Source organism: Pteronotus mesoamericanus, unplaced genomic scaffold, assembly GCF_021234165.1.
Source record: "Pteronotus mesoamericanus isolate MK-2021 breed Mesoamerican mustached bat unplaced genomic scaffold, CSHL_Meso_final scaffold_125, whole genome shotgun sequence".
Taxonomy (NCBI): Eukaryota; Metazoa; Chordata; class Mammalia; order Chiroptera; family Mormoopidae; genus Pteronotus; species Pteronotus mesoamericanus.
In genome coordinates, this window is record NW_026555304.1 from 11725427 (window position 1) to 11744114 (window position 18688).

Below are 18688 nucleotides of genomic sequence, written 5' to 3' on the forward strand. Positions count from 1 at the left end.
GGGGGACATATTTATCCCAGGCAGAAAGGTGGGCAGAGGCCACTGGCCCTTTTCTAAGCCCTCCCCCTAACAGAGCCACAGAGCCAGCAGGCAGGTGCCATATCTGAGACTCCATCGACCTGGCTCACACTGTTTGCCCTGTTCTAGAGATTCCTTGAGATTCCATCCTACCCAATTTATGAGTCCATCTCAGTGACTTTTCTATATGAGTGACTGCCTTAGCTCATGCTTCACAACTTCCTAGAGCCTCCCACACAAGAAATAGCTGGCCTCAGTGAGCCCCCAGCCTCCCTACCACTTGCTAAGTGACCCCAGTCAGGCCACTAGCAGCAACTAGACTAGATTCACAGCTCGACTTTGCTGTGGAATCTCCAAGCCCAGCACAGGTAGCAGCCGTCTCAGATTGCTTTACAGCTCAGACAGGTTGGCCCCCAGCAGAACACAGGTGGGGTCTGACCTTGGTCTGCACCGCCCAGGAAAACCCAGAGCCTCTGTACCCGGTGGACAGCTACAGACCACATCAAAGCACCACCATCTTGCCCCTGCAGAACTGATACTCCACAGAGGGCAAAGGTTGGTGGTTAGTGGTCACAGCCAGTCCTTACAGCTGACTTGCTGGGCTAAATCCCTCTCATTCACCTGCCAACAGCAGCCAAGACTCAACTACAAGAGGAGGGGTACTCAACCCACACAAACGGTGCACCTCAAGTACCCAGCTTGGGCAATAGGGGAAGCTGTGCCATTGGACTCTGTAGGAGACCTACTACATTAGGCCATGATACCAAGACAGGGAGTCATAACTGCTCTACCTAATACATAGAAACAAACACGGGGAGGCTTCCAAAGTGAGCAAAGAAACATGGCCCAAATGAAAGAACAGATCTAAACTCCAAAAAAAAAGAACAAAATGGAGATAGGCAATCCATCAGATGTGGAGTTCAAAACACTGGTTATAAGGATGCTCAAGGAACTCAGTGAGAACCTCAACAGCATAAAAAAGATCCAGTCAGAAATGAAAGATACGTTAATTGAAATAAAGAACAATTTACAGAGAAATAACAGCAGGGTGGATGAAGCTAAGAATCAAATCAATGATTTGGAACATAATGAAGCAAAAAAACAAGCAATCAGAACAACAAGAAGGAAAAAAATGCAAAAAAAAAACCAAAAAAAAAATGAGGATAGAGTAAGCAGCCTCTGGGACAACTTCAAGAGGTCCAACATTCACATATTTTTTTATTATGCATCGTAAATTTGTATTTGCTGATTTTAGAGAGAGGGGGGAAGGGAGGGGGGAAAAGAGAGGGAGAAAGGCATCAACTTGTTCTACCTATTATGCATTCATCGGTTGCTTCTTGAACCTGCAATCTTGGCATATCAGAATGATGCTCTAACAAACTTAGCTACCCAGCCAGGGCAAAAACTTGATTTTTTTATTATCAGACAAAGCTAAGGTCAGATACCAAGTCTGGCATTTTTAATCCATGTAACTTGTGACTATTAAATGTCTCTGAATTTCCATGTCTTTACCTGTAAAAGCAGGGGAAAACCATGCATAGACTGCTGTTGTTTCCTCATATCTGCTACCCTTTTTTTCACAGTAATAGAAGTCTAGAGATGTGTGTATGGTGTTGCAGAATGTCAGCCCTCCTTGCAGCTAGGTGTGGCTGCACAGCTAAGTTCTGCCTATGAGAAATAAAAGAATGTATCATGGGACAGCTCCTACGAATCTTCCTTAAAATGAACTTGGCACACACTCTTTGCTCCTTTTTTGCCATCCTTTTCTTCCATCTTGCTGCCTGAATGTGGATGTGATGGCTCGAGATCCAGCCACCACCTTAGATACCCCAGGAATAGAGATTAAACTGGCAGGAACCTGGATGCTCTAAAATGTCATCCAGCAGAGCTGCCTTTCCTACTCTGGACTGCCTATCTACAGATTTCGGTGCAAAAAAGAAATAAATGTCTTCCATTTCTAAGCCACTGTCGAAGTCTCTGTTACACAATTACAAGTTCACAAGTGAACTTAAACCTAACTAGTGCAATGCATACTTCGTAGTGTGCTGTGATGAGTGAAAATGTATGTGTTATAAAACATATTAAGTATCAAAAATAGTAGTAAATAATTGTTATCATTACATCCTCAGTAATGGTTAACGTCTTATTGGTTTACTGTAACCCACTGTGGGTCTAGCAAGAAGTAACACATAGTAGGCCTCAACAAATACTAGTGGGAGCGAGTTGAATGTATTGCTCTCCAGTTTTTATTAACAGAAGACATATTGATCCAAAGGGGAATAATTAAAAAGTGTAATGGTTAATCATCTAAAATAGGCAGGATTTAACATAATTCTAAAACCAAGACTTGATGGGTGGAAACAGTGGTATACTGAGACAGACAGCTTCATAAAACAAAGATCTAATTTTCTCAACATTAGTGCTGTTGATATTTGGGGCCAGATAATTCCATCTTAGGTGGAGGGAAGGGAGCTGTGCTGTGCAGTGTAGGATGTTGAGAAGCACCCCTGACCTATCCCTATAAAAGATACCAGTCGTGTCCTGGTTGGTGTGGCTTAGTTGGTTGAAGTATTGTCCTGTAATTGAAAGGTTGTGAGTTCAATTCCCACTCAGAGCAGATACCTGGATTGTGGGCTCCTTCCCTGGTCCGGGTGCATACAGGAGGCAACCAATCAATGCTTCTCTTTTGCATCATGATTCTCTCTCACATTTCCTCTCTCCCTTCCTCTTTCTCTAAAAACAATGAAACAATGTCTTTGGGTGAGGATAAAAAAAAAAAGAGAGAGCGAAAGAGATCTCCTTTCAGTTGCACCCTCCTTCCCTGAGCTGGGATAATCAAAAATGTCTTCAGACATTACAAAAGTTCCCGTCAGGGAAAAAATCACACCCTGTGTTGAGAACCACTGCTGAAGATGGAGGTATACATTTATACATAGAAACAACTTGGTAATAAGCACCAGTAACTCTAAAAAAATGTTTAGATGTTTTTATCCAGAAATCCCACTTCAGGGAAAAAAATCAGAAATATAAAGACGCACACACATCAATAAAAAACGACATCTTTTATAAATGGACAAACAATTGTAGTATTCATTTCTCCAAAGAAGACAGAGAAATGGCCAATGAGCACCTAAAAAGATGCTCCACATCATTGGTCACCAGAGAAATGGAAGCCAAAATCACAATGAGATAGCACTTCACATACACTAGGATGGCTATAATCAAAAGGACAGATAAGAACAACTGTTGGTGAGAATGTCGAGAAATTGGAACCCTCATACTTTGCTGGAGGTAATGTAAAAATAGTATTAGCCACTTTGGGAGATATATATATTTTATCCTCACCAGAGGTCATTTTTCTCATTACTTTTAGCGAAAGAGGAAGAAAGAAAGAAAGAAAGAAAGAAAGAAAGAAAGAAAGAAAGAAAGAAAGAAAGGAAGGAAGGAAGGAAGGAAGGAAGGAAGGAAGGAAGGAAGGAAGGAAGGAAGGAAGGAAGGAAGAGAAAGAAAGAAAGAAAGAAAGAAAGAAAGAAAGAAAGAAAGAGAGAGAGAGAGAAAGAAAGAAAGAGAGAGAAAGAAAGAAAGGGAGAAAGAAAGAAAGGGAGAAAGAAAGAGAGAAAGAAAGAAAGGGAGAAAGAAAGAAAGGGAGAAAGAAAGAGAAAGAAAGAGAAAAGAAGAAAGAAGAGAAAGAAAAGAGAGAGAGAAAGAAAGAGAGAAAGAAAGAGAGAAAGAAAGAAAGAGAGAAAGAAAGAAAGAAAGAAAGAAAGAAAGAAAGAAAGAAAGAAAGAAAGAAAGAAAGAAAGAAAGAAAGAAAGAAAGAAAGAAAGAAAGGGAGAAAAAGAAACATTGATGCAAGGGAGAAGCATCGACTGGTTGCCTCCTGTAGGCATCCAGTCCGGGAATTGCACAGGTAGGTGGGAGATCGAACCTGCAACCTAGCCACATGCCCTGCCTGGGAATTGAACCCTCAACCTTTTGGTTACAGGGCAACTCTCCAACCAACTAACCCATACCAGCCAGGGCAGTATAGCCGCTTTGGAAGACAGCTTGGCAGTTGCTCCAAAGTTGAGAGATAAAGTTACCATAAGACCAAGCAATTCCATTCCTAGGTATATACCCAAAAGAAATGAGAACATATATGCACGCAAAACTTGTAAATGAATGCTCATAGCTTCATAATTCATAGTAGCCCCCAAAATGGGAACAACCTAAATGTTAAACAACTAATGAACTGATAAATATGTCCTATCGATACAATAGAATATTATTCAGAAAAAAATGGAAGTACTTATACATGCTACAACATGGATGAACCTTGAAAACATTATACTAAGTGAAAGGAGCCAATAACAAAAATCTACATAGTATATGATTACAGTTATATTAAAAGTCCAGAATAGGAAAATCCACAGAGACATAAAGTAGATTAGGTGTCACCTGGAGCTCGGGAAAGGGGATGTGCAACGAGGAGTGACTGCCAATGGGTTTGAGGTTCCTGTGTTGGGTAATGAAATGTTCTAAAATTGGCTGTGGCAATGTTTGTGCAACTCCATGAATGTAATAAAAATAATAGGGAGTATATGTTAAATGGGTGAATTGTATAGCATGGAAATTAATAAAACCACTATAAAAATACTCAAACCACAAGGAGATAATGCACATGCAAAGATGTAGATTGTATGTTATTTATAAGATTATAAAAATCAGAAAGTACCTAAATGCAAAAAGGATGGTAAAATACATTACATTCAGTCATATGAATAAGTATTAAGTGACCATTGTAAATCATCTTCTGAACACTTTACAACACCAAGATATCTTATGCTGTAATATTAAGGGAAAAGACAAAATGTAAAATATGCACTTAGATACACACACACACACACTCACTCACACACAGAAAATGTATAAAAGAAAATCAGCAATCAATGAAGAATACTTACTATCAGGCGGTGAAAGAAATGGCAATTTTTGTTTTCTTCTATAATTATTATATTTCCTACTGAATATATGTTTATAATCAATGAAATTATTTTTTAAAGATTGAGAAAGTTTATTTCCAAAACTTACTTGAAATGTATAGACTATAAGAGCTGAAGAGAAAATTATAGACCATGTAATCAAACTTTAATTTTACTGGTAATGTAACCAGAGTCCAAAAAGGCTAGGTGTCCTGGCCGGTTGTCAGCCACCTTGTCAGAGTATGTGAAACTCAGACAACTCCATTTCTCTTCTCCGAATGCCCCCTTTTCTTTCTTTCTTGATGACTCCCCTACATACACTCAAAGGTATCTCGAAAAAAAAATTTTTTTTGACGAATGGCCCTTGGGGGCATTATGCCAAGACCAGTAAGCCAGAACGAAGAAAAACAGGTGCCATATGATCTCACCTATCTGTGGCATCTAAAAACAATGACAACAACAATACAGAGAACAGATTGGTTGTTACCAGAGGTTGGGGTGCAGAGGGTAGGGAGTGTGAGAGAAATGGGTGAAGATGGTCAAAATGTACAAACATCCAGTATAAAATAAGTAAGTCCTGGGGAAATAATGCACAGCATGGTGACTATAGCTAATAATACTTTATTGTATATTTGAAAGTTGTTGAGAGCAGATCTTAAAAGTTTTCATCACAGGAACAAAAAATTGTAACCATGTGTGGTGATGGATGTTATCTATACTTGTGGTAATTTTCTTGCAAAATATGACATCGAATCATTATGTTATACACCTGAACACCTGAAACCAATATAATGTTATATGTCAATTATATCTCTATTTATTTAAAAAGGACTAAAATTTTTTTTGAGGGATTTCTTTCCCCAGATTGGATTCTGTTCTAAAATTCCTGCAAGATTAGATAGAAAGACCCAACAGGCTCTCTCTCCCAGACCATTAGAGGGCACTAGCAAGTCAAGCCAGGCTAAGTCCCAAGCACAGTGGATAAACTACAGTGAGAATAATCATCTTGTTTTTGGCATCAGAAGCAGACAAGGATGATTAAAATCATGCTGACCCTGGGATGACCGTCTTCAGCTTTTCCTGGCAAGGATTAGCTAAAGGAGTCTTTTTGAAGTAGGGCATTCTGGTTCCCATCCCATGAGAACAAGAAAAAAATGACACACCAGGAAACAGCCGCAGCAACAGCTTCCAACTTTTTTTCAGAGCAGCAGCCCATAATCACCTTACTTCCCTGCTCCAAGTGCTGTCAGAGGGATCCCTGGCTTTTGGCATGCGGGGAGGCAGCACAGATGGAAGGCTGGAAGGACAGAAAGTGAATGCTTCTATCAAAATGACCAGCTGTGGATGCTGTTCCTTGGGGTCCCACACCCTCCAAACAAAAAGAAGAGAATCAAGAGCCCAGTATTCCTCAGCAGGAACAAAAGTTCAGTGAAATTTGGCAAGCCTCCCCATTCTGAAATGATTCCCAGACAATGGTATATTGGGAAAGTGGTCAGTGTTGAGTGGAGACACGTGGGCCTGGCTGCAAAACCCAATTCCTCACCTCTCTTCACAACATATGAAAGTGAAAAATACAGAATTGGGGGAAATAGGGCTCACCCATTTCCATTAAGTCCAATTAAAGAACCTCATCCCAGACAGGTAGGGCTCTATTGTGGTGCCTTAGTTTACGTATGCTGGAAGATGACCCAAGTTCAAATCCCAGCTCTCCCACTCACTGATCAGGTGAACCTTTGCAAGTTACTCAGTTTTTTATGTGCCTCAGTTTCCTCATCTGTAAAATGAAGGCAATAATAGTAATAATCCCTACTTTCTAAGTTATGAGGATTTACATAGTCCCTGACACATTATTAGTGTGTAACAAATGTTTACTATTATCTAGTGCTAGTGGTGATGGGTATAAAAATCTTAAAATATAGAGCTTTTCTACCCTTGTTTCATAAGCCAGTCCAACATCCTGGGGCCTTTATTTTGAGGAAATTCTCTCTTAATTTAAAGACCCTTAAAAAGGTTGTAGACAGTCATTCAAATCAAGCCAGGATTAATATATTAGGAAAACTCCTATGTCACACAACTAAAAAATTATTTCTAAAATCTGACCCAGGCCATACAAGCTAAAGTACATTTCTTTTCTCACTTAAGCTGCTGGTTGTGGAAGTTCTTCCCCCAAGGCAAATTTACCAGGATTTGATGTGATGGTTTAGAAACACAATGTCTACACTTTTATAAATTGCTCCATCAGTAGTTGAAATGCCAAGTGATTTCTCACAATTGGCACATGCCAAGACAAACACTTATAGTGAGATTAATTTGTGTGGCTCGTTGTATTTTCCAAAGATGGTCACAACAATATTTCCTATTACACAGGGACAAATAAGGGTCAGAATGTTCTTGCTGTTCCTTAAGAAACTTTAATTCAAAATAATCAATATGCCAAAGTGACACATTTTGGGGCAGCCTGCCCTGAATCCCATCACTAGTCTTACAAAATAAGCTAAATTAAATTTTTTGTTTGTATGAGTAAACTGGCTTTTTCTGCCCAGGGAATTTTCAAGGCCAGTCTTCACTTGTCCTCAATTTTAACATGAGCAAAATGACACAAAAGCTGTATTTTCTAAGTACTGTATCTATGGCATGGCCCTCCAGCTTCAAGGGGTGATGGGTGATGGTCTGCTTCTTGGTCTTTGGTAGCCAATGAAGAACTTGGTGAAGAAAATGATGCTGGATGGCCCATCCCTCCACCTGCACTACTGATGTTGGTGTTCCGCTTAAGGTAGTTGGTGTAGTGAATCAGGAGTAGCTTCTTGAACATGCTGCTGTAGATGGCCCACGATGGAATCAGGGTCAGAAAGCTTGCCTTAAATAGACAAAAACATGAGTGTCTGGGTGAGAAAAAGAGCACGGAAGTTATAACTAAAACATCTCAGTTTATATTCATCATTTTTTAAATGTTTTTTCTCACTGCAGAAGTCCCAAAATCTTCTAGTATAGTGATGTGTCACTTAACCAGAAGGACACATTCTAAAAAACGTACCATTACATGATTCCATCATTGTGCAAACATCACAGGGTGCACTTGCACAAACCTAGATGGTATCTCCTACTGCCCACCTGGGGTGTATGTTATAGCCTATTGCACCTAGGCAACTGACCAGTATAGCATATTACTGTCCTGTATATTGTAGGCTATCATAACACGATAGTATTTGTATATCTAAACCTATCTAAACATAGAAAACGTACATTTTAAAATTTTAAATATGGTTAAAATACAGTCTTAAAGATGAAAATGCTACATCTATACAGGACACTCACCATGAATGGAGCTTGCAAGACTAGAAGTTGCTCTTGGTGATTCAGTGGGTACTGAGTGAATTAGAAGGCCTAGGACAATACTGTATGTTACTGTAGACTTTATAAACACTGTATACTTAAGCTACACTAAATTTATTTTTAAATTTTCATTCTTCAATAATAAATTAAACTTAGCTTACCATAACTTTTTCACTTAGTCAACTTTTCAGTTTCTTTTATCTTTCAATTCTTTTGTAGTAACACTTAGCTTAAAACACAAACTCATTTTGCAGCTGTACAAAAATATTTTCTTCCTTCATATCCTTATTCTATAAGCATTTTCCTATTTTTAAATTTAAAAGTTCTTATTTTGCTTTTTAAACTTTCTTTGTTAAAAACGAAGATACAAACACACACATTAGCCCAGCCTACACAGGGTCAGAATCCTTACTATCATTGTCTTCCCCTGCATATCTTGTCCCATTGGAACGTCTTCAGGGGCAATAACACGCATAGAGCTGTCGTCTCCTATGAAAACAATGCCTTCTTCTAGAATAACTTCTGAAGGACCTGCCCAGGCTCCTCTTGAGGAACTGTCACTCTTTTTGGAAGTATGTCCATGGTGTTTTGTTTAATTTGTTTCTTTTTTTCATCATATATATATTTATAAGCAGATAGTGCAACATGAACATTCCTCTCTATAAATAAAAACTTTTTGGTGTATTTTTAATTAAAAATTTTATCAGGAGCTTGTTGAGGTCTGCAAAACTTCTGCTAAACTCCTCACTGTGAGTTTTCTTGAAGGTTCTTTTTCTCCTCCTGCAGTTTCCTTTTCCCTTGTGTGGTCTTAAGCTATGCATTCCTGTCCCAGTTCCAGCAACTCCTCATTAGTAAATTCTTTGGGAACCCCCTCTAGGAGCTCCTGGTTGTCATCCTCACACCCAGGTTAAAGTTGTTAGCCCTCTCAACCACAGCCTTGTTGATTTTGCACCCTCCTCATTCTTGGCAAATCCTTTGAAGCCCTGGGAGAACTTCTTTAGTGTTTTTTCCAGGTGCCATTTATACGCTCCTTGGTGACAGCACCCCAAGCCCAAGCAAGGTTCTTGATGCAGTCAAAGATGTAATTTTTCCAAAATTGCATCAGTGTCTTCCTCAGTTGCAGCAATAGCCTGGGCAAGGGCCCTCCTCAGGTAGGAGGTTTTAAAAGCTGCTATAACTCCTTGATCCATTGGTTGGATCAAAGAGGTTGTGTTTGGAGGGAGAGATGCCAATATTATTATTATTATTCATATAATATTGTTAATAATATTAATATTATTATTAGGATGAAGATTGCCAATAAAAGTAGGATATCAGGGGACATTGTCAACAATAAGCAAAATCTTGAAAAGTATGTTATTCTCCAAAAAGTACTTCTCCATTTTGCTGGATAGCCATTAAGGAGGGCATCTTGGAAGAGAAGCTGGATCCCCTGGGACTTCTTGTTGCCCCTGCAGTGCACTGGCAGTGTGTGCTGACTGACACGTTGAGGGCCCTGGAGTTCTCATTGTGCCAGACTGAACAGTGTTTCAGTTTGTAGCCTGTGACATTGCCCCCAAGCAAGACTGCTATTCTGTCCTTAAATGTCTTGAGGCCTGGCATTGACTTTACTTCCCTGTGGATGGAAGTCTTTTTGGGCATCCATTCCAAAACAGGGACATTTCATCCATACTGAATAGTTGCTCTGGCAAGTAATTCTCCTCCACAATCAGCTTATCTAGAGTTACCAGAATTCTTCATTGTCTTCAGAGCAGCACTTGCAGATTCACCGCTCTCTTTCACATTATGTTATGAATAATGATTCTTGAATTATTTAAAACACCCAGAGCTAGCAGTAAATTCAACATCATAGTTAGATGCAGCCTTTTCTTTCAACATCACAGATGTTTGTCTTAGGCCATGATCATCATGGTTCTGGAAGGTATATGCTTCTGTGTCCAGTCTTCATCCAGGTCATTGGAAGTCTCTCCTTGTGTGATATACTCTCCTCTCAATTTGTTGTCTTGGTGCCTTCAATAAAGCAGATCCTTTAACAGCTCCCATCACTTGTTCTTGCTCTTCAAGATCGTAGCTCTGGTGGAATGGGACATGCCTGACTGGCAAACAATAACCATTACTGATTTTCCACCTTCGTAGTCCTTAATCACAGTTAATTTCATTTCTAGGTCAATCACTCAAAGTGGCCTCTTAACTGGCCATATTAATATGTGTTTTGTACCGTTAGGAGCCACGGTGAACAAAACAACACAAAGTTAACTCAAGCACAAGAAAAAATGCACTCAAGAGACGTGGCAAACACAAGATGTAAAAGGTGGCTGCCATTGTAACACAGCAGACTTTTTATAAGTAGGAAGAGCATGCCTTAAAAAAAATAATAAAAAGTATAATACAGTAAATACATAAACCATTAACATAGTTACTTTCATCATATCAAGTGATATACACTACAGATAATTGTATGTCCTACACTTTTATATAAATTGCAGCACAGTAGGTATGTTCACACCAGCATCACCATAAATACACGATACGTTCTGCTACAACACTATGATAGCTACCAGTCACTCAGCAATGGCAATTTTAATCTTTGCTCCATTGTAGTCTATGGGACCACCATCATATATGTGGCTTGTTGTTGACAGAAACATAATTATACAGTGCATAACTGTAGTTGCCAAAGTATAAAGGTTTTGTGACACTTTCTCAGCAAACAAGGTTTTCTCAGAAACCAAAACAGTCGCTTATAGGATCAGCCCTGAGGAAATTCTAAATTAAGAGAACCATGTCCATGGTAAAACACCTTCCCCTGATTCTTTCTCTTAGTGAGCACTTTCTTTTCCTGGTGCTCCATCTCCCAGCATCATCATTTTCTTTCTACCAAGGCTCTATTAAAATGAGATTGCAGGAAAAGATGTTTAAAATTTTTTGGTGATGCTAGAAACAGAACTACATGGAAACTCTATTTGTTTTCACTATTAGCATGCAATATTCACATTTACCTTTGTTTCATGTTTGTTTTTTGTTTCTAAAAGTGGCCCAGGAAAGGAGAGGACTGCTGGGGATGCAGGCCATTAAACCCCATTTCCATATTTGATGGAGTCCACGGTGTGCAGGAACCAGCTTGCACCTCTCACAAAAACCCGTCACACACACTCCTAAATTCATTGTGCACTGACAACACACTGGAAGCTTAAAATCGACCATCTGGGAGGACTTAAATAATGGAAATCAACAAATGCTACAAATCAAGGTGTTTTGTTTTAGTTTTTTCTGGAGAGCCAGAGAGTAATTATTTACAAACCCAGAGGATCAGAGATGACAGCAGCCCCACAGAAAAGCTCCCTGTGTCTTGGTCAACTCTTCCCAGGAGCTCTGGGAGCCACTTTACCCTCTGAGGGGAAAAGGGATGCAGCCAAGGGTGAGATTTGCTCACTTGGAGGCTATTTATAGGCTGAGAACCCAGGCCTCCAATAGCAAGGAAGAGTTACCTCAACTCTGAGAGGGCCACCTGCGTACCTGTCCTCATTTGCTTCAAGAAAGGAGAAGTTAGTTATCAATTACCAAGATTTCATGGACGAGGCAGCCGCAGGTTTGATCTCCAATCATGACATAATTTAGTGATTCTTTAACAAACTCATCAGCAGTCTTGGTTATGAGGCTGGTATTGAGACACTTTGTCATTGGGGTTGAAACAGAATATGGGGTCAGCACCTGCAATGGGAAATAAAGCTATAACTCCGGAGCAATCTGCCCAACCCTGAAAAATGAATCCAAATTTCACCATCCCTTTATTTTCCAACTCTGCTCTTCCTGAAAAAGTTTCAGGATCCAAAACGACAAGGGAGCATTGAAAAGGCACAGAACTGGCACAGAGCGGGCAATCAGGTTTCTAGCTCCACCCTGCCACTAACTCAAGGGGAGGCCTTAGCCACACACCACCAACTGGTTCAAATGGCTGACTGAGGACACGAGGCATCTCTTAGAACACAGTTGCCAGACTTTGAAAATAAAAGTGCAGGACACTCAGATAAACTGAATCCAAGAAAACAACAACAAAATAATTCAGTATAATTATGTCCCAAGTATTCCATGAGCTATACTTACATTTAAAAATGTACTTGTTTATCTGAAATTCAAATTTAATTGGCTCCCCTGTATTTTATCTGGCAATGCTATCTCAGAAGTTTATTTCTAACCTATAAGCCAAAGCTGGAGCAATTTAAAGCAGTTGGGTTCCCACTTGCACACTTCTGTTAGGAGCCAGGAGAGGCACAGATCTCATAATCTGTCCAGTTCTCGTAAGAAAAATAAACCAGCCACACATCGTATCCTCCAAATCCAACATCGCGTTTCTACCCATGGTCTCACCACCTGGTGGCCTGGCATGGGGTTTCTTACTTTATTCATGCAGACCTTGGCAGCATCTTTAGAGAGAAAAAAGATCCATGCTTGGTTTGGTTCTTTTTGCTGTTGTTTTCTTTTTCTTCAAATCACATTGGCGATTTGTGTCATATCACATTCTCTTCACATTGCACTTGAAATGACATCGTGCATAACTGAATCTAATTATGAATCAATCAATCTAATTGAATTTGTTCTCATGGAAATGAATGCAGCCATTAATGTGCATAACACTTTTCCTCCAAAGATCTCAAAGTGTTACTCTTAGAGAGATATAGGAGCATGTATTCCCAACCCATTTCCAGGTATTAAAATAATAAGTATTTTCATCCCTATGGTGAGATTTGGCAGACAAAACACCTTATTGTAGAAAATAGTGGTGAAACTTGTATACCTGGTCATTCATTAGATCTTTGTAATAACCTAGAGAAGTAGACAGGTATTGTAAAACCCTCTTTACAGATGGGAAACTGAGGCTCATGAAATTTAAGCAAGTTTTCCAGGATCATTCAGATGATAAGAGGCCAAGCTGGGATTTGAAAATCAAACTCAAGTCTATGTAGTTCATACTTCCTTGCTCATTTAACAAATTTTTATTTATTGAGCACCAATTACTTAAGTGTTTGGAGAGGCCAGTTGATTTCTGAAAGATCACAGTCTTTTCACCTCATACTTGCTAGGAGAGCAGCGCCAAAGTTTCTGCACCAAGGGAGGGGCTCCCTTCCCTGTCTGACCCACTCCCACCCCTACTGCCCTGAAGAACCCACTAATTTGGCAGTCACAGCATCTCTGGACCACAGTTATCAAGATCAAGATGAGACTAAGACTGTCACATTCACACGGCTAGTAAGCAAGTAGCTCTAGCAATCATTAGTGTTGTTCACCAACTATTTCTAGTTCTTTTTTTCCCTCATACACATGATAGAATTGCACTTCCTGGTCTCCTGTGGTTGGGTGGGTCCATGTGGCCACATCTGGTCAGTGAGTATAAGCAAAAGTGACACATCTTTCTGAGCCAGAGTCTTTAATTATCAAACCAAGATCCTCTAGAACTCCTACCACTTTTTCTCTGGCATGTCAACTGATGATATCCAAAATGGATATCCAAAAACTCCATCAGCCTGTGTGTCTGCATAACTATTATTAGCTGACCCCCCCTGGGTGGCTCACAGTGAATGATGCATCATGAATGACAAATAAATCTCTGTGGTTTTAAGTCAGTGAGATTTTAAGGGTTATTTTTTTACTCAGCAAACAGCCTGTATGGGATAGTGCTTTTGCAAAAGGAATCTGTCTTCAGCTGAGAGTTGGAAGAGAGATAGGGAAGAAAAATATCTCACAGATGAGGTTTTAGTTCACCAAGGCAAAGAACAGCACTGTGGTCTAGTTCCATTTCTATGGCTGGGAAGTTGATGTTATTTGCAAAGTTCTCACCATTAATTCAGATATGCCTTTTGAATAAGCTTTATCCTATAGCTGGTTAATTTATAAGAATAGCCACCTGAGATGGTCTCACCTGAGCATGTTCATTGAAAATCAGTATGCATGCCAATAATTTTAAAGATATCATTGCAAATGTGCCTTTTTCATTTCCGATAGTATGTCATACACTTTCTTCCCAAGCAACAACAACAAAAAACCTCTCTGAACTTTTTATTCCAGGTTCTAGAAGCCAGTTGACTCTGTGTTGCTGAACCAACCACATGTATGCCACTGATAGCTCAAGATGTCATATTGTTCAGTCTATAGACAACAGTGACAACCCAATCCCTTTACGCTTAGGGGGTCACCTCCACAGCGGCCTTGTCATTGCTGGTGAAAGGGGAAGCAGAGCACCTCTTCCCCGACTGCTCAGGAACCCGAGTGTGAGCTGCTCTGTGGCCACCACAGGTGAACAGCCCGCAAGGGAGGCCCCCATTCCTTCCAACATGGACTGAGTGCCCAGTGTTCTGTTCCCCCTCCGCCGTTCCTCCCGCATAAGCCTGTCCTCTGTACCTCTATCAGAGAGTGGAGGATGGTCAACAGGACCCCATTTTCTGTCGTGATGCCGCATCAGGTAGCAAAAGGGTCGACAGCATTCTGAGAGCTCAATTACCTTGCCCCAATTCCTACTTTAGCACCCAGGGCATGGGGGAGGTCGGCAGCAGGTGGTACCAAGGTGGCACAGAGGCCACAGCAATGGTCGCAGGAGCTTGTCCAGATCACCTTCCTCCTGGCTGCGCTTGCACCACCAGTCCTGCAGGGGGCAGTGGCCCCAGCTCAATGGGGATCTGGAGTTCCCATTGCCATGGACTCAGAACTGTTAACCTCACCTGGATGATGATTCCTTTTGCTTTGTATTCCGCTTGAAGTGCCTTCGAAAAGGTGCACACAAAAGCCTGGAGCAAGGAGGAAAAACACCTCAGGACCCAGAGCTTGCTTTCTCCATCAGAGCCAACTTACTCAGATGTTAAAGGGCACCAAGAGAGCATTACCACTTCACCTTAAAATGTAGCAGCTTTTCCTGATTGGAGTTAGGACTTCATTTCTTGGTTTGAGAAGAGCTCCCTCAGTCAGTGGGAACATACATTTTGGGATAAATACATACCTCGGGCCACTGCACATAAGTGACCCAAACCAGGGGGAGCTATGCCTTGTGTAGAGCACCCCCTCCTCTGAGAGTTCGTTTTTAAGACTAGAGCCTGGGAACACCTGGCTAGACCTCGAGGGCAGGAAGGAAACCAGTGTTACTTGCTGACAGGAAGGCAGTAGAGCTCCAAACGGAGGAGGTGAGTGAGGGCTGGAGGCCCCCAGGGGACTGTGCATGCCCAGCTGCGCTTGCCTGCAGGCCTCAGTCAGTGTGGTGGCAGCGCCTTCTCCCAATTTGCACCCAAACTCCTGCTGACTAAAGCTCCACCCTGTACACAGAACAGTGCCTCCTGGCAGATCTGTCCATCCGCTGGTCAGATGATCCAAAGGAAAATGCCGACTGGGAAAAACAAGAGGAAGAAGGAGAAGGGGACTCAAACTACACGTTATTACTCACCTTTGAAGCTGCATACGTGGAGTATAGAGGCCAGGGAAAGAGGGCCATCCCAGAAGAAATGTTCAAGATGAGCCCTTTCTGCCTAAAAGGCAAAGAAGTAAAGTTTTGGTTACTTTGCTGCTTATCACACCTTGAGAAGGAAGAAAACAAAGGAGCTCGTGTGAACACTGGGGAGACTCCATCCTCTCTAGGCTTCCACATGCACTAACTGCTCTGCTTCAGGGACTGGGAACGTAACTTCCCTTCATCATGGGCTATGGCACCTCGCAACGACGTCGCTCGGCAGTCAGTTGACAACAGGGCTTGTGACTGGAAATGGGCGCTGCTGCAATAAAGGCTCCCCCACCGAAATCCAGCAAACCGGCTGAGCTCAGACAAGATCGGGGGAAGAGCTCTTTCTCTCTCAAATGTGGCCACGGAAGCTCAAGATCCCTTCTAAATCATAAAAATGACCCACAACAAGACAGATGCCATGTGTCCTGGGTGGAATTTGACAGCCCATCATCTGCTCACACAGGCACCCCGCACAAGCCTCTGGGGTCCTTAAATACCCTTTTGAAATTTAAATCTTTAACTCATCCCAATGAAATGGGTTCAATTCAGAAAAACCAAGAAACTGCACTTTAGAATCCACAGCCAAGCCCCTTCTTCCTCTAGGGAAGATAAAACTATCGACCATTTGCTTTTAATGAATACCATCTGAAAACACACACACACACACACACACACACACACACAAACAGCTCCCAAATGGGTGTTGTAATAGAGTGATAAAAACATGGAATAAATGGAGGCACTGATGGGGTGGTGATTTTTACCACTAAATTGCAGTATTCATTCTGACAAGAGCTGAAATTCATAATAACAAAGAGATGGTCGTGGTCTCAGGCCAACTTCTGAAGTTTCTTTTATGCTCAACATAAGTTAATTTTTTTTTAATACAATGTGTGCTGAGTCTGCTGTTCTCCTCTTCCCTCCAGTATATGTTACATTTGACCTTCCAATATGCTTATCTGTTTGCAAAGCTGGCCTGGCTCAGATTGTGGTTCTTTTCCTGTAATCTCAATGTCCTTTCATCATAGTTTTATCATTTGTTAAAGTAGCAGCCAGATGAACTCAATCCCCCCAGGCTCTGAGCCCGACTGCCAGACAAGGGAGACCTTGCCACTCTACTCCTTTTCAAAAAAAGGCCTTACCTTGATTCCATGTGTTTCAGAACTAGCTGTGTCATCTACAAGAGAAGGCCAAAGTTAAGCCTCAACAAAGTAAGTAAACAGCAATGCACAGGGTGACTTGGGGAGGTGGGTGTGGGAAGAAGCTGGAGAACTGCTTAATCTTCTCAGATGGACTTGAAAATCTGCTGACACTTATTGGAGGTAATTCTGGCAACACTAGAGTCTGGCTGAGACCCACAGGAGGCAACATAGACAAATGGCAACTGCTCAGAGGCCTCTGGTTTCTCCTCCATAAAGCTAAAGTCTTCCTGCAAAATGAGAGCAGTGGAAAATTGTGGAAATTGGTTTCTGGCTGTGCGACCAACACTGAGGTTCCCCAAATACTCTTTACTTTGGGAGGCAGGCAAAAGCAGGCTGGCCATCATAAACCTCAGCCATGAGTTAGTTAGGATTAGGGGACCATCGGGAAACCACACAAGTGTCCATAAGCATCTCAAGTACAAAGGATGAGGTGGAAAAGGACATCTGTCAACTCAGCAGCAGCCGCATAAGTAACCTGCATGTGGTCTGTGAAATATCTCCCTAAACAGAACATGTCTGTCTGTCTGTCTGTCTGTGTGTGTGTGTGTGTCTGTCTGTCTGTCTGTTGGAATTATGCCAATATTAGGAAGTCCCTTCCCCCTTCCAAACTTCTGCCCTCAAAGAAATCTTCTCTGCAACTTCTGGAGCTTAAATATCCCATGAAAAGAGCTTTGCACATTATAATTATAAGGCACATATTTTAAGAATTGAGGAAGAAGAAACAGTGTGGACCAAAATGTTCTCAAAAGTACATTTAAACAGACTCAGGCCCTATCTGGGGAGCAGGCTTGAGACAGAGAGGAACCAAACAGATAGAGAGAGGCAGTGAAATAAAAAAGACTGAGGGTCAGAAGACAAGTTTTGCCTATTTCACCATGTTGCTTGGGAGCCCTGCCACCGCTCCCGTTTCACAGGCCAGGCCCTTAAGCCCATCTGCAGGGGCCTCCAGAGCAATGTTTTCACTGTGCTGGGTCAGCGGCAGCCATGGTAGTGGTGGGGAGGGTGCTCCCTAGAACCCGCGCAACTGCCTCTTGAAATCCTGGATTTTAAACGCGGTGAGAGAAGGCTAAGGACCAGATTGTGTCATCACCCTTCCTTGGCTTTTCCAACTTTGTTGAGGGTGTCCATGGAGCACATCCTTACAGTCTCCCAAATGAATTCACTAGCCTCATTGGGCAAGTAATGCCGATTAGAGAGATAACAGCAGACTTTGTGAATCTCTGTCACAAAGCTCCCAATATTTAGTCTCTGATCTCACCTTCCTTTGCCCTCAAACTCATCTCCCATCTCTGCCCTTGACAGAGATCTCTCCTATTTCCAGATGGCTCTTTTGGAATAATAAAGTGACATTTGCCATGCCTCCAACCAGCACAGGCAACCGGGGATGGCATACTTACAACGTAACCTGCATTGTGTTTTCTCAGTTTTTAGGGAAATTGGTGTCTAGCAATATATGAAATATTTTTTTTAGCAAATTAAATTTCTCTGCTAAAGGAGTCAGAGTTTATCAAATATATTTGGGAAGCCCTGTGATCAAATGAACCAAAACTGAAAGATCAACATGTAAAATAATGTGCGAGACTTTAGTGGTAAGGCTGCCAACAATTGGACATATAAAACTTAGAATTACATCAACTGGGAGTTTTAAAAAGCCATTGACTGCTCAGCAAAAAAGAATGTGTGTATCAAAAAAA

General features: G+C 41.4%; 1 protein-coding gene across 1 annotated transcript in view; it reads right to left on the bottom strand.

Moving 5' to 3' along the window:
• Positions 1–7593: 7593 nt before the first annotated feature.
• The window catches only part of HSD17B3 (hydroxysteroid 17-beta dehydrogenase 3), a 37716-nt gene continuing 26621 nt past the window's right edge, over positions 7594–18688 (bottom strand). The window contains exons 7-11 of the mRNA XM_054587964.1: positions 16935–16969; positions 15739–15820; positions 15026–15091; positions 11874–12023; positions 7594–7836 (exon numbers count right to left, since the gene is read on the bottom strand). Of these exons, the coding sequence (XP_054443939.1) occupies positions 7594–7836; positions 11874–12023; positions 15026–15091; positions 15739–15820; positions 16935–16969 (576 nt within the window). The remainder of the gene's footprint in view (positions 7837–11873; positions 12024–15025; positions 15092–15738; positions 15821–16934; positions 16970–18688) is intronic.